The 13,781-nt window shown below is 39.8% G+C and overlaps 1 protein-coding gene across 4 annotated transcripts in view; it reads right to left on the bottom strand.

Annotated features, from left to right (window-relative positions):
• Positions 1–7,754: 7,754 nt before the first annotated feature.
• The window catches only part of bnc2 (basonuclin zinc finger protein 2), a 155,872-nt gene continuing 149,845 nt past the window's right edge, over positions 7,755–13,781 (bottom strand). For 3 of the 4 annotated variants that reach the window (XM_072384964.1, XM_072384962.1, XM_072384963.1), the window contains one exon: positions 7,755–13,434. In XM_072384964.1, coding sequence (XP_072241065.1) covers positions 12,618–13,434 — 817 coding nt within the window. In that variant the 3' untranslated portion in view covers positions 7,755–12,617. The remainder of the gene's footprint in view (positions 13,435–13,781) is intronic. The other variant, XM_072384965.1, reaches the window with a different exon arrangement.

Genomic DNA, 13,781 nt, shown 5'->3' with positions numbered 1-13,781 from the left:
CTGTCAGATTTCCCAAGCTAAGGTTTCAGACTCACACTTCAAAGTCCCTCTAATGAGTGGAAAAACATTTTGCCCGCACGACATTAAAGAGTGCCATTTTTGTGTGCGTATGTGCGTGTGCATGTGTTGTTGCTGCGTTACATTTCACAAGCCTTCTCTTTCAAATGTTAGCAACTCATTTTCACCTCCAGCACAAACAAACAGTGAAGTATCGCCCATTTCAGCCAGTATCAAAGGCAGCATTTGTTAACAATAAAATGCTGGTTTGAAATTGCTCCAACACACATTTTTGTGCTCAAACACTGGCCAACATTTTTTATGCCACAGAAATCAAAAAGGAAAGAAATGGCTGGAAGAAAGAGGGCTATATATAATGAGTGTAAGAGAACAGCCTGACAAACTACACCTAAGCAACTTCAGTTTTATTTAATTGCTCAGCTGCAAAAGCTTTGTTCTTGCTGCTGTCATCTTTGTAGTTATTTTTCCATTTTGATCTCTGCTGTATTGTTTAGAGAACTTGGCCTCTATTAAAAAGCATATCAAATTTGGGACGTGCTTCCAAGCCTCCGTAACAGATATGGAGAATCGATAAGAGCATTACAAGGCTGTGACAGAACGACCCCCACCCCGTGCTCTCATGTCTAAAAGGGTGGCTGTGTGACAATGGGTCTCACTCACACTCGTGAGATCCTATCCAGGACAGATCACATTATCTGTTGTGTGGCTTAAGTGATCATTAACCCTATGGTGACACTGTGTCCAGAGCATGGTGGACTGTCAAAGACATTTGATTAAAACCTAAATTAATTCAGTCAGTGTGAGATGTGAATATGTGGGAGTGTTCTGTTTCTATTTCAAGCTATTTTGACAGCAAGTTTCTTGCCACATCAGTATCTGTTTCTCCACGGTCTCAGTCGCTTGAGCTGTATTTAGCTCTCTTAGAACCAGTACCAATACCATTTAGGGGTAAAAACATAAAATTCTGCCTCAGCTCATTCCCAGGTGGTATTTGTGAGAGAGAGAAAAAGAGGAATAGTTTAGAGAGACATACAGAGAGACAGCGAGGATAAAAAATGAGCAGTGGGGTTTGTTCAGGTTCAAGATGCGTTGTGTCTGTTGGCAGCTTGTTGAGCCAACATTGTTTGACGTTCTACCCCTAGTGCGTTTGTGAGCCTTTGAGGGCTTTATGGCTCGGTGTGACTCTGCTGCCAATAGGTTCCAGATGCCTCCGGTGTGGGAACCGGGGAGTAGAGTGAGAGCGAAGACAAGGAAGAAGCATAACCAGGTGTGACCCATTGCAGTCTGGGATGTTCTCCATGGATATACAGACTATTATGAATATACACGTGTGTTGAAGAAAAAGGTAAAAACATCTCGACCTGACATTTGACAGACAAACACAAAGATAGATATAATTGTGGGTGCACAAATCAAATTCCTGCAATCTTTTTCCGTTAACTACGTACCCCTCTATTCATGCAAGTACTGTAGCACACACCCTCCACCAAGGCACAGAGTTCATGGTTTGAGTCGCACTGTTCAGCACATTTGCTGCTGGCACCACTGAGGTCCAACATATGGCAGTACTCTGAGCCTTCAAGACGGGCGCTGGGGCTCCGAACAGAACTTGCCAGCTCCACAGTGGCCTACTATAAGGGAAAATTGTCAGCAGGAACATTTAAGGTCTCAAACCACAAGCACTGATAAATGTCTGCATTTCTCTATGTAATTACCTTTTATCCGGTGTCCCTTTCCCAAGAAGCCAGGAAGGAAACAACAGAGCCTTGAACAGCAACAAAGCTTAACGAGTGAAAAAAAAAGAAAAATGATTTAAAAGCTGGCTAAATGCACTATGGTTCTTCTGCAGTGTGTGATCTTTTTTTTTTTTTAAAAGATAGAGGGAAGAGGTGTACCTCAGCTGAGCCACAGTGTTTCATAATTTGCTCCTTAGGAACACATTTACAGTATAAATTGTCTTTGGTTAGAGCTTATAGGCCTTTTTGCTCATTGTTGTGTTCATATCTGTAGTCATATAGCAAATTAACAACCAAAGAAGACATTTGTACCATCCTTACAAGAAGTAGGAGGTTAATAAAACTAATCTGAGCAGTTCCACAGCACAGCTATGCATTGCACTTTCAACCACGAACCTTGCATTACTCATGATCAAGACAAACGTATGAAAGATATTTGTTTTTTTTTTGTCTTAAGTCTTACATCATCATGTCAATACTTAACAATAATTTACTAAAACACTTTCGTCACTTCTGGATTGGGTTTAGACAATGACATTTCTTGGTTTGGGGGAGAAAACGATCATTATTTTGGATAAAGTACATTATTTCTACAACTTAGCCATCACCTTCATGATGATGCTGTTTGTTGATTGGTTACGTGTAAATACAACACATTATCATGAGACTTAGTCAATTCCCTGTTTATCAAAAGAAGGTAGCCATCATCCATGTAGTTTATCACACTGTCCAAAAAACTGCAAGTAGGAAAAATTGAATTGTGTCTCCCAAAAGTGGAATCTATTTGCCTTCTGATCTCACACATAATGAGGTAGTATTTCAAGATACAAAAGTCCAAGAACTTCCAAGACAGGTTGCATTGCTATTAGAATATAGTTGAGAATTCCTTTTTCTTTATCCATCATCTACTATATAAACACATTGCTCGCCTACCTGTGTGTGATTTAGAAGGTTGAGGACCCCTTAACCTGCTCACGTAAGCGACCAGCACAGGCTGCAGATTCCCTGCCTCTCTGTTTAGATTATTTCCAAGCCCACAGGTGACTCTCTTGTGTCTCTGATAAGAGCGCAGTAGGGTAGTGGCAAGAGGGTCAAACCGCATGGGGGAAAAAAACTCAAAAATACTGGAAAAATATCTTTATCCCCTGGAAAAAAGTACTTTTCTCCCCCCAAACTTCATCACCATGGCACAAGGCTATTACACTGATAGAAATTCTTTTCCCTCCTCGACAGTCTGGCCCTAAGCACATGAGGGGCCAGAGTCTTCGCCACATCTCAAGCTAATTTACAAAGATCCCGAATTATTCTCTTATCTTGGGCTTTAAAGGTTGTAAGGTTGATTAACAAGGTCCTGTCCTGTTTATCAGTTTGGGGCTGGGTGTGGAAAATAGCCTGCGATAAGTGCACAGACCATTAAACATTCTATTTCCCCTAATATTTGTCGGCAACCATCTGCTTAACTGATCTCCCTTCACTTTAATTAAAAGGGATTCCCGTCTTGTTGGGGTCATTATGTGCTGGCGGACGCCAGGAGAGGGGTTTGTGATGAGTTCAGCGTTCCCTCTGTCCCTGGGTTGCCAGAGGGCTTTTTTTCATCCTTCCTTCCACCCTCTTCTGAGTTAACCCCTTCCTGGCCCATCCACACTTCAAATTTTTATTTTGCAGGTGAAGTGGACTAAACCAATAATAAGGAATTCTTAAAAAGATCCAGTATGGGTTGGTGTAAACTTTCGTTTTCACCAGGGAAGTGTTTAGATATTCACTCTCTCTCCCTCAACTGTCGGGTATGAGATTCTGGCTGTAATGGTTTGATTTGCCCAATTCTAGTTGGATCGATGCAGCTGTTTACAGTTTCTCCCTTTCTCATCCCTTTTGTCTTTTTTCTAATTTAGTGTTCCCAAACCATGGACAGGGGTCTGAGTCTGTCTGCTGTGCTTGCATCTTCGCCCTCCTCCCTGCTCTCCATCACTGTCCATTGATGTTTTTCCCCTCTCTTTCTTTTCTACTCGTCCTCTTTCCTTCCTTGGTTGGTCTTGGAAAAAGAGCTGCATGCCTCCACACTTCTGGACAAGACTGATGGCTCGTCAATAGCATTAGCCAGCATTGCAGGCCTCACTGGTGTAGAACCAAATCAATAAGGCCCAGTAAAAAGTCTTATACGTGTATGCAGTCCAGTTCAGCCAATTCTCAAGTTATCACAGATGAGTTTTTATGAGAATTTAGAAGTCGCTATCAAATTTATTCTCTTTAATTTGACATTTAAAATCTTTTCTCCTCTTACCTGCTAAATTCTGGTAATTTACTTTTTAATTATAGTGTGGATTTTCAATCAATTAGTCTCCAATGAATATTGATTTTTGTTTTCTGGGCACATTCTAGATGACATGTTGGTATATAGGTTTTTGTGTGAGTGTGTGCATAAGTAAAGTATTTAAAGATTAATTCTGAGCCCTAGAAAGATAAGTTGTTGTCTGCCTTGGCTGCTTGAAAATTTTGCAATGAAACAAGACTAAACAATCTTTTTTTTGTAATTATTATTTTACATTACATTATATAAACTCAAAAATGTATTATACATTTTGCATTGAAATCACATTGTTTAAATAATAGGTTCAGATCAGTTCGACAAAAAGGAGGATAAAAAAATTTTGGCTGCATCTATAAATGCCAAGTAATTGTCAGTTTGTAATCATAGAATAATTTCAAGCTTCAAGAGTTGTGCTCGACTTTGTTAGGGAGCAAATTGTAGCAAAATTAGTTCTTTGTTTAATTAGTTTCTGTATCCTCTCTATGTCTGTTCTTACATATATACAGCTATATAAATATAACTATATATATATATCATCCATCCATCCATTTTCTATACCCATTTAATCCAACCGTAGGGTCTTGGGGGGGCTGGAGCCTATCCAAGCCGTCAGTGGGCAATATATATATATATATATATAACCTGTCAACATATATAGCTATATAAAAAAAAACTGTCAACATATATAAATATATATGATTCTGTTAGCTAGTCACCAGCAATATTACAGTAGAGCCGTGATGTAAATGCAGATATTTACAAAAAAATTTGCTTGATTCTTTGAAATCACATTTTAAATCACAAGTTATGCCTCATTTGTTTTGATTTTCTCAGACATCCCTGCAATCTTTAAGGCCAAATCAGCAAATGTTCTGATGTAAGCATACTCATTAGGGTAACCCTATCAATTAGAGGGCTTTACTCTGAGTAAAACACGAATAACTGCAGTAAACTAGAAACTATGGATATGAATAAACTTGGGGTTTTCAAGCCCAAACATCCCAGTGTCAGTTCCACCTTGTCACATACAGTAGTGAGACTTCCAGTGAGGTTTGCAGTGTTTTGAATGGCAGTGTGTCATGGCCAACCAAGATCTTCTCCTAACCCTAACCCAAACAAGCACATTAGTGTTGCTCAAATTCAAGAATAGGAAAAAAAATACAGGTCTCCTTTGCCAGGGACTGGCAGCATATTCCACCACAATGCCTCCAACATTCTTATGCAGACTTGATGACTACTAGAGTGTCTGCCATGAGATGTGTTTATACCAGAAGTTGATAACAGCATTTTACTTTGTTGTCTGTCCTGCTGATTAACATCCGTTCCTGGTCATCTGTTCTATTCTTTTCAGGTCAGACACATCAAAGGTTACGTTTGCTAGTTGCCTATATGCATTCTCCCACAGTGAAGAGTTATCTATCATAAAGGTCAGCAGAAGGCCAGTGTGCTTGTCAGACCAATCAATGGCCTGCTGATGCTCATTTCTAAAGCAAGGAGGTCAACCTAGTGGAGGACGGTGCCCCTGGTGGGAAATCATCACTAAGCGAAAGTGCATGTGTATGAGGAAGTAAGACGGGTTATCTGTTAGTGCAACTTACTACACCATCAGTATCCCACTTTTATTTGTTTGAAGAGATGTGTGTGTGTTTGTGCTTGAGAGAGGGATAGACAGTGTATGCGTGTGTCGTTATTAAAAATGACAAGATCCAAAAACCTGGTGTTTGACAAAAAGGACTGCTGTCTAATTCTAGGTCAATAAGTCCTGTACCATTCCTTCACTTTCAAAGAGGTGAAGAATGAGACATTAAGTTTCTGTTGGTTACCAGAGAAAATATGCCATTTTCCTGGAGCTTTTATTACTTTGTAATTTGATCCCTATGCACAGCAAAATATGACAGCACAGGGTTGCTTTTGTCTAATGTTGTCATCACTCTCTATCTTAAGTTTCCTGTTGTTTTTGTGATAGTAATCTATTTAATTTTTTTAATGGTCTTTACATTATTCCATTGTATTTCTATTAACAATCAAGTTGAGCTACAATCATGAACTGTCTTGGCCATTTAACTGGACTACCATATTTGTCCCTGTAAACAATCACAGGAGGGCAATTGATTTATTGACCTAAGTATGTCTAACTCTGCTGCGATAGGTGGCTCTATTTCCTCTTACAGCTTGTTCTCACTGGGCTTTTTTCTAGCTGACCTATGTCACAGACAAAAACAATTGACAAACAATTTAGCTGGCTGCAAAAGAAAAACATGTAGAACTGTGGATTGTACAGAGTTTTATTGTTTTGTAAGTGTTTTAAATACTGTACATTTTCCCAGTATGAATGCTATCCCTTGTGGTTTTTCTCTGTTGTTACTGACTTCTTTTGTTACTCCTGGGTAGGAGTCAAGGATGGGAACTATGTAGCAAACAGAGAGCGCCAGGGCTAACCCTATTATTCGAGTGTGGCTCTGTTCAAATAGTCCACTCCTTCGCTCACTACATAGTGTTCTGATTATTTAGGACAAATTAGGGGATAGGGGCAGACAGCTGCTGCTGATACAGTGCTTAATAATTAAGTGCTATACATTTAGCTACTTGTCACATAACTTACTTTACATTACTAACTTTGCACAAATCTGTGCGCACCCATCACTCTTTTTTTTGGCTTTACTGTATCCACGTGCACGCGCATGGAGTGCAGACGTAACTATATGCTAATGTTCAATAAAAAAATAATGAATTGACATCACCTTCAAAGAAAGCAGTTATTGAAAACAAAATAACTGTAAGCATCTGTTTTTAAAGACACAGTGACCACAGTTGTAGTTCACATGTGATTTAAAAAGTGAGCAGCTTAACAACTTCGTCCTAACATGTTTACTATTTGGAGATTTTGAACATGGTTCCCCTGCATATGTTACTCATCATTTTCTCAAATGCTGCAGCTCAGGATGAGGAGGACACTTGCCCCACACTCACTGGTCACTGCAGATGTTTGAAGACTTATTGTGCTCAGGAATTTTCAGGCGAGAGAGAAAATCACTGTTAATAGCAGCGTCTGTATGCTTCATTCTACATTTTTTCGATTTCGTCCCTTTCTGTCTGGCTGACTTATTCATGTGATTTCTAGAAGTCCAGTTTTATTCACATTGACAAGATGATTAGATTGTTTTTTCTATTACAGTGTTAACATATTTAGTGATTTTAATCAACTTTGAACAGAATGATTTCTTGCACTCTAAGACAAACTTTCCTAGATGGCTGAAAAAGCTTTTTCATTTTGTACCTGCTGTGCTCTGTCACCAGCAGTTTTTTTGATTTGATGTTGACATGTGTAAAAAGCAACTTATGTCCTTTATTTCTCTCTAACTATCTTACTAATCTGCTAATCACAGCAACACTGTCTCCTTGTGCCGGGACATCTTTTAATAATTCGATTAATCTAATCGTCCACTAATTGGTCAAGATAGCCTTTTCCCTAATGATTTTTATCATGGTATAATTATAGAGCCTGAGAAAGCCTGGTTAAATCACAGTGTCTTGTTAAATTGGCTTGATTGACACTTAATTTGTAAGCTGTTATTTCTGTACATGCCAGACAATGGCTCTTTCATGCTGCTTAAATGAAATAGACCATTCAGTGATTGTTGATGAGTCAACATCTTTCTGCGTTAAATAAAATGAGATGACGACGTGCCAGTGACTGATAAATCTTTAATATAAAAATTGTACAAGAATTCTGATACAAATTACAAGAGGTATTTGGACAAAATATGAATAAAATTCCATTTACATCCCAAAACCCTTATGCATTTTATGCAAAAAAACCATAGACAGTTATGATACAGAAACAAATACAAGAAAGGCTAAAAAGAAAGGGAAAAAAAAAGGAGTCTCATAAAAAGGATGTTTTTTTTTCCTTCTGTCTGCAAATAGGGAATACCTCTTTAGGTAACATACAGTATCGATGAGGCTTCCAAATCACCATTTTTGACAACAAAGTGATGCAAGCTCCTTTGCTCTTTTGTTCTTTGCTGTGCGACTATGTAGCCATGCAATGCTGTCGAGCGCCAGTGCTGTACACAGGCTTTTTAAGACACAGACACAAACGCATCAGATACTCAAAAACACAAGTGAAAATAAAAATCTAGATTCACCAGCTCTTCAAGCTATTAATACTTTAAGACTGAAAAATATATTTGAAAATACAATGGAAAAACATTTCATGAATTTACAGGGTTTTTTTTAAATGTTGTTTTTCTTCTATTTTTCTCTCTTTTTTCTTTCTTTTTTTTTTGATATTTGACATTTCACAGGTTCCAGTTAAAAATAATGAGGGCATTCTATTAGAACATAACTCATGATACTGAAACATCTATACAAACCCACGTGTGTATTTTTCTTCTGTCTGCATATTACTGATGACGTCCCATTAAACATTTTTATCTCACTTTGTTCCATGAGCTACATTAACTGGACAGTTTGCATGCAGTGTCACCCCCTCATCCTCTCTCCTTACAGCTATTGTACTCACTCATTTTGTGACATGAACAAAATGGACAGCGATTAACAGGTCAAGCATTTCACCCTTTTGCCATCCCTTTCTCCCTCAATGTGCTGTGCAGAACTGCAGAATAATTGATGCCTGACACTGCTCTAATCAAATATTTAAGATTCACTCCAGTGGTTTGGGCCATTGTGGCTCTCTCTGTGAAGTGTTCCTGCTGTCCAAAACTACAGTCACTAGGAGGCTGAATGCACCTTGAGCCATGTGCTTGGAGAATTAAGGAATACAAAAGATAGGATAGGGTGCGTTTTTAGGAGAAAGGGGCAATCAGTGGTCAGTTCTCAGACAAGAGCAGTGTGTAGGAGAGGGGTGGAAATGTCTGTGGTGGCTCGATCGGTCTCCAGCAGGCAATCAAGAAGAAGCCAGTGATGACTCCTGGGGAGTCCTGCCCCTGCTTCTTTCTTGCTTCCGCCTCATTCAGTGTTCCTCTCTTTTTCCCATGCATAAACCGCCTGCAGCAAGGCTCCAGCACGACAACGCCCCGAGCCTAATCATTTTCAACCAATCCATCCTTTTCAGCTATCTCCCTAGTTATGAAAAGTCATTTGCATGTTTTTTTCAGAAAGGTTTCTGACTTTTTGCAGCTATAGCTCTACTGGCTTGACTAGCACCATCCAGGACTCTAAAGGAGCCCCAAGGAGGTAGAAGAAGGGGTGTTTTCCAGCAAACCACTTTTGTGACATTCATTTTTTCTGCCTGGAACACATAAGTATATTTGACAGGTCATGCTCTGTGGCTGTTACTTGAGGAATAGACAGTGATGAACAGAACATACAGAATGTGTTTAAGAAAAAAACAACAACAAAAAAGTGAGCTTATTGGCCAAGTAGACATGCATTAAGATATATTTTGAAATGGTTTTATGGAGGTCTCCTCATTCTATAGAGTCAAAATTGATTTGTGAGCTTTTGACCTTTTTATAAAGATTTCAGCTTTTTCATAAGCTAAACCATTTCTTAATATTTAGAAAAAAATACATTTAATAGGAAGAACTTTGAATGCTCCAAGTGTGACTCAATTCTAGACTGTGCCATTGTTAATAATTGAATGTTATCTGTTTATTGTATGTAGCATCTGCTGCTGTAATGGTAATACTAAAAAGCAAGTTTCCCTGCCTGTGGTGAGAAGATTTGTCTCTGCCCCTGTCCGCTACATGACTAGAGGTTAATAAGTCATCTATGGTTTGTCATCCTTCTGAGTGTGTGCCTCATTTCTCTGTATTTGTATGCTTGTGTGTTAGAGAGACAGCTGTCAGCAGGGTTCCTGGAGTAGCACTTTTTTATTTCTTCCAGAGCGCAGGCCGGAGGGATTGAATGAGTGAATGAGGCAGCAAGCGCCTCAGTGAAACCCACTCCTGGGAGAAGGCAGGGGTTCCTGTACTCAATTTTCCCTTCACTTGGGATAAACAGGCAATTACCCATCCCTTTTTCCTATGCCATGCCCATCCAGTGAACTTAAGCATACACTATTAGTGTGTGTCCCTGTAGAATCTGCGCTGTGGCGTGTGGAGGTGGTAAGTGAGTGGCGGGTTGAAGAAATGGGTAAGGCGGTTGTTAAATTACTGTGCTCTGACAGACAAAGAAAAAAACAGAGCAAGAGAAAGGAACTGAATTGAATTACCACCGATCCTGAAGAAGAATAAGCACACATAGAAAATGAAGAGATGAACTGAATTCAACTTAATTGACTGAGTCAAATTAAATTGTTCAGAGCACATACTCTTTTTCCTTCTTTTTCTTCTTCTGTCAGTGTCACAGTCTTGTCAGCAACCTTGACGTCTGGCAGTGTAACGAAGTGACAAGTGAGTTATTAGACAGAAGAAGCTGGAATGGCGGGACGCCTCCAGGTAACAGAGAAGCAGCACATTTTTAATGATCGTTGCTGTCATCCTTTCCCCCCTAGTCAGCCTTCCACCTCCGCAACCTTTCCATCAGCCTCAGCTCTCTGTCTCACGCTCTTTATCTCTAAGAAGAGAGGACTAGAAACTGCATGTGTCATATAGGTGGAGTCTTAAAAAAAGACATGAAATATTTCAACATAATAGGTCATGTCTGTACAGCAAAATGGCTCGAGTGTGAAATAAGAGAAACTCAACACTGTTATGTGTGTAAGGTGTTGTGAATACGGTAAAGCACACCACATAACACTGGATATTTTCGCACTGTGTCTAGCATCAGTCAGGTAAGCGAAGATCTAGTAAAGCATGTCAACGCTAATTCTCTGATAAACCAGTCAAACTGATGAACAGTGTCTTTTTTTTCTTTTTCTTTTTTTTTTTTTTTTTTTTTACAAAAACTGTACTTTCACTGGACAAAAACATCTTGATGAAGACACATCACCTGCTAATAAATACCCCTTCCCTTGGCTACTTTGTTCAGTTACTGGAAATATTTGTACCGTAAGAAAGCTATAGACAAGTAAAAAATTCTCTGGAACCAACAGAAGAAAAATGACAATATCTTTCATAGAGTATATTTAAAGGTGGTGCTCAGCAATGGAAACCTACAGCAAAATATCACATCAAAAGTTTTAAGACTCAAGTGCATCCTATTGATCAACTGGGGCATGATTTAAGCACAATGTCACACTGAAAGAGCTTTTCTCAAGCAAACACTTATATTTTGGTCACAGTTGAAGGACTATTTTCTTATATTTCCTCATCTGTTGGACAATCATATCTTATTAAGACTCCTTAAGTGAGAACAAACTCTATTTCTTGCATTGATAACTTTGTTTGACAGATTAATTGCATGCTATGAACAAATTAACTCACTAAACGTGGGAAGTAATTATGGTGACAGTGACAAACATACACCAATTACTCTTTAACTCTTTCTCCTATCAGTTTCTTTGTGTTTGTGAAACAGCAGTTCATATGTAGTTAACCTTAGACAGTATATGTTGTAGAGCACTGGGACAGGATCTCAGGCTTTGTTCATAGCCAAGACACTTTCTATTGTGAAACTGTGTTTGAAGCTGAACATGTGCAAAAAGAAACTGGCACAAGTACAGTATGTTGAAGGTACTGTCATTTCCCCCTCTGCATTGTAGGCATCAATGACCCCAGAAAACGCCCAAATTCACCACTGCAAAAATCCTCATTATAATAATATTACACAACCCCTTGTATAGATGCAAAGTGCAAAAACTGAATTGGTATACTAAAGCTCATAAAAATAACAGACGAAAAAAAAGGAAAAAAGAAAATCAATAGAACGACAGAGAATGATATCAGTGTAGGAGCCAAAAAAAGCATGCCGGCAACTTCTGAATATCTAACAAGCAGTTAAAACAAGTCACATGATATTCGTTTTTCCCTAGGACTCAGTTTAAATCTTGTCGTTGAAGCAAACATAAATGAGTCAAGCTATTAAGATGCTACCTCTTTCTTGCCTATAGCTGGAAGTATTGTACTGGACTGTAACATAAAACCATAAAGAGAGGGGGAAAAAAGAAGCAAACAACCATCAACACAACTCTTACACCAAAAGCCTCTTGGGACATTATTTACAAATGGAGCTGTCATGCTTTTGTAAGGGGTTCATTTAAAAGCTATCATTACACAAATACAACAAGAAGATTTTCTTTTTTCAATACAATTGTTTCTGCAGGCAAAGTCACAAATAAGAGTTTGAATTGAATCTTTGGAGATGGACATCAACACAAGTGGGAAGTGGGTAGAAAAAGAAAATATAGAGGGGCTTATGAAATATACCTGGAGGTTTGTTTCAAAGCAAACTCAATGCCTATGAGCGTCATCCTGTTCTTCCAAAGAAGGAAAAGTCAAAGGACACAATCATGAAGTCAATTAATTTTATAGATGGAGACAGAAGTGTCTTGCAATGACTTGCAAAGGACAGACAGGAGGCATGAAGGCATTCAGCTTGTATTTGATGGTCCTGGGCTGGAATTAAAAGCTAAGTTGTGGAGGAATAAGGATGAGGAATAAGGGGAGGAGTGGGAAGACAAACAGCAGGGTCGAGTAGCAAGTCATTCTTTAGTCTATTATTGTAGAGAAGGGCATGTTTTTATGGAGGTTGGGGTTCTGAGAGTGTCGGTTACGGCTGCGCACGGAGCTAAATACCATGTTGCAGCCGGGGATTTTGCACTTGTGCATCTCACGCAGGTGCACAGTCTTGTAGTGCACACGCAGGGTCCCTTTGTTGCTGTACATTTTGTGGCAGATGTTACAGAGGATCCCACTGCTGCTGCCATTACTGCCCCCTGTGGACGAGAGGAAGAATGGCGAGGAGGAAGGGTCCAACCCCTCACCTCGTCCTTCTTTTAGTTCTCCAGTCTCATCCTGATGGCCCCCTTCAACCTGCCCCTCGGCACGCTGGGAGCAATCATCTCCCTCACTGTTGCCCTCCTCCTCCTCATCTTCTCCCTCCTCTTCCAAGTCATCCAACAGGATGCCTTCATCGCTGCCCTCCTCTGACCCATGTGAGGAGTGGACGCTGCTGCTGGATTGAAGACTTGATGTGGTGCTCAAATCCAACACCATGTAGTCGTCGGGCTGGCCCCGGAACAGGCCATTAGTGTGGTGGTTTTTAAGGTCTTGATTGAGAGGATGGTGGGGATACTCGTTGCTCATGGGGGAATGGGCATTGTGGTTCAGAACAGGGGGCCCAAAGCAGGCACCTCCGATGCCCATCCTGGCCATAGGGTCCAAGCCCATGTGATACCCAGCGTAGATCTTGGCCATTAACTCAGCTCGCAGGTCCTTGGGTAGTGGAGTGAGTTGGGGGTCCAGGACAATGTCGTCCAGCTCTTTGGTCAGCAGTTTGCGGTGCAGGTTGATGTTGGAGCTGTGCCTAATGTGAAGAGACAGTCACAACTAAAATCAGTATGTTGCCAGTGTACAATAATTCATTTTTGATATTTTCAAGTTGTCTTACTCCAGTAAAATGGTTTCAGAACTATTATTGTTATTATCAGTGCAGGCACAACAACACACACACAGAGACCCACACCCAATAGCTCTGCAAGGAGAAAGTGCACTAACATAGCAATGAGACAGAGCATCCTGCAAGTGTTTACCACTGTCAGCATGTCTGCACTGCACAGTCCTCAAATCCAATAGACTCTGACTCAATTAAATACTCCACCATATTGAATGGGAGTTTATCAATTGATTCGAGCTGTGGTAATGTGATAATCG

The sequence above is a fragment of the Leuresthes tenuis genome, unplaced genomic scaffold (genome assembly GCF_036924035.1).
Source record: "Leuresthes tenuis unplaced genomic scaffold, fLeuTen1.0.hap1 SCAF_4, whole genome shotgun sequence".
Taxonomy (NCBI): Eukaryota; Metazoa; Chordata; class Actinopteri; order Atheriniformes; family Atherinopsidae; genus Leuresthes; species Leuresthes tenuis.
The sequence above is the reverse complement of the archived record's forward strand: the minus strand, read 5'-3'. Positions and strand labels throughout refer to the sequence as shown.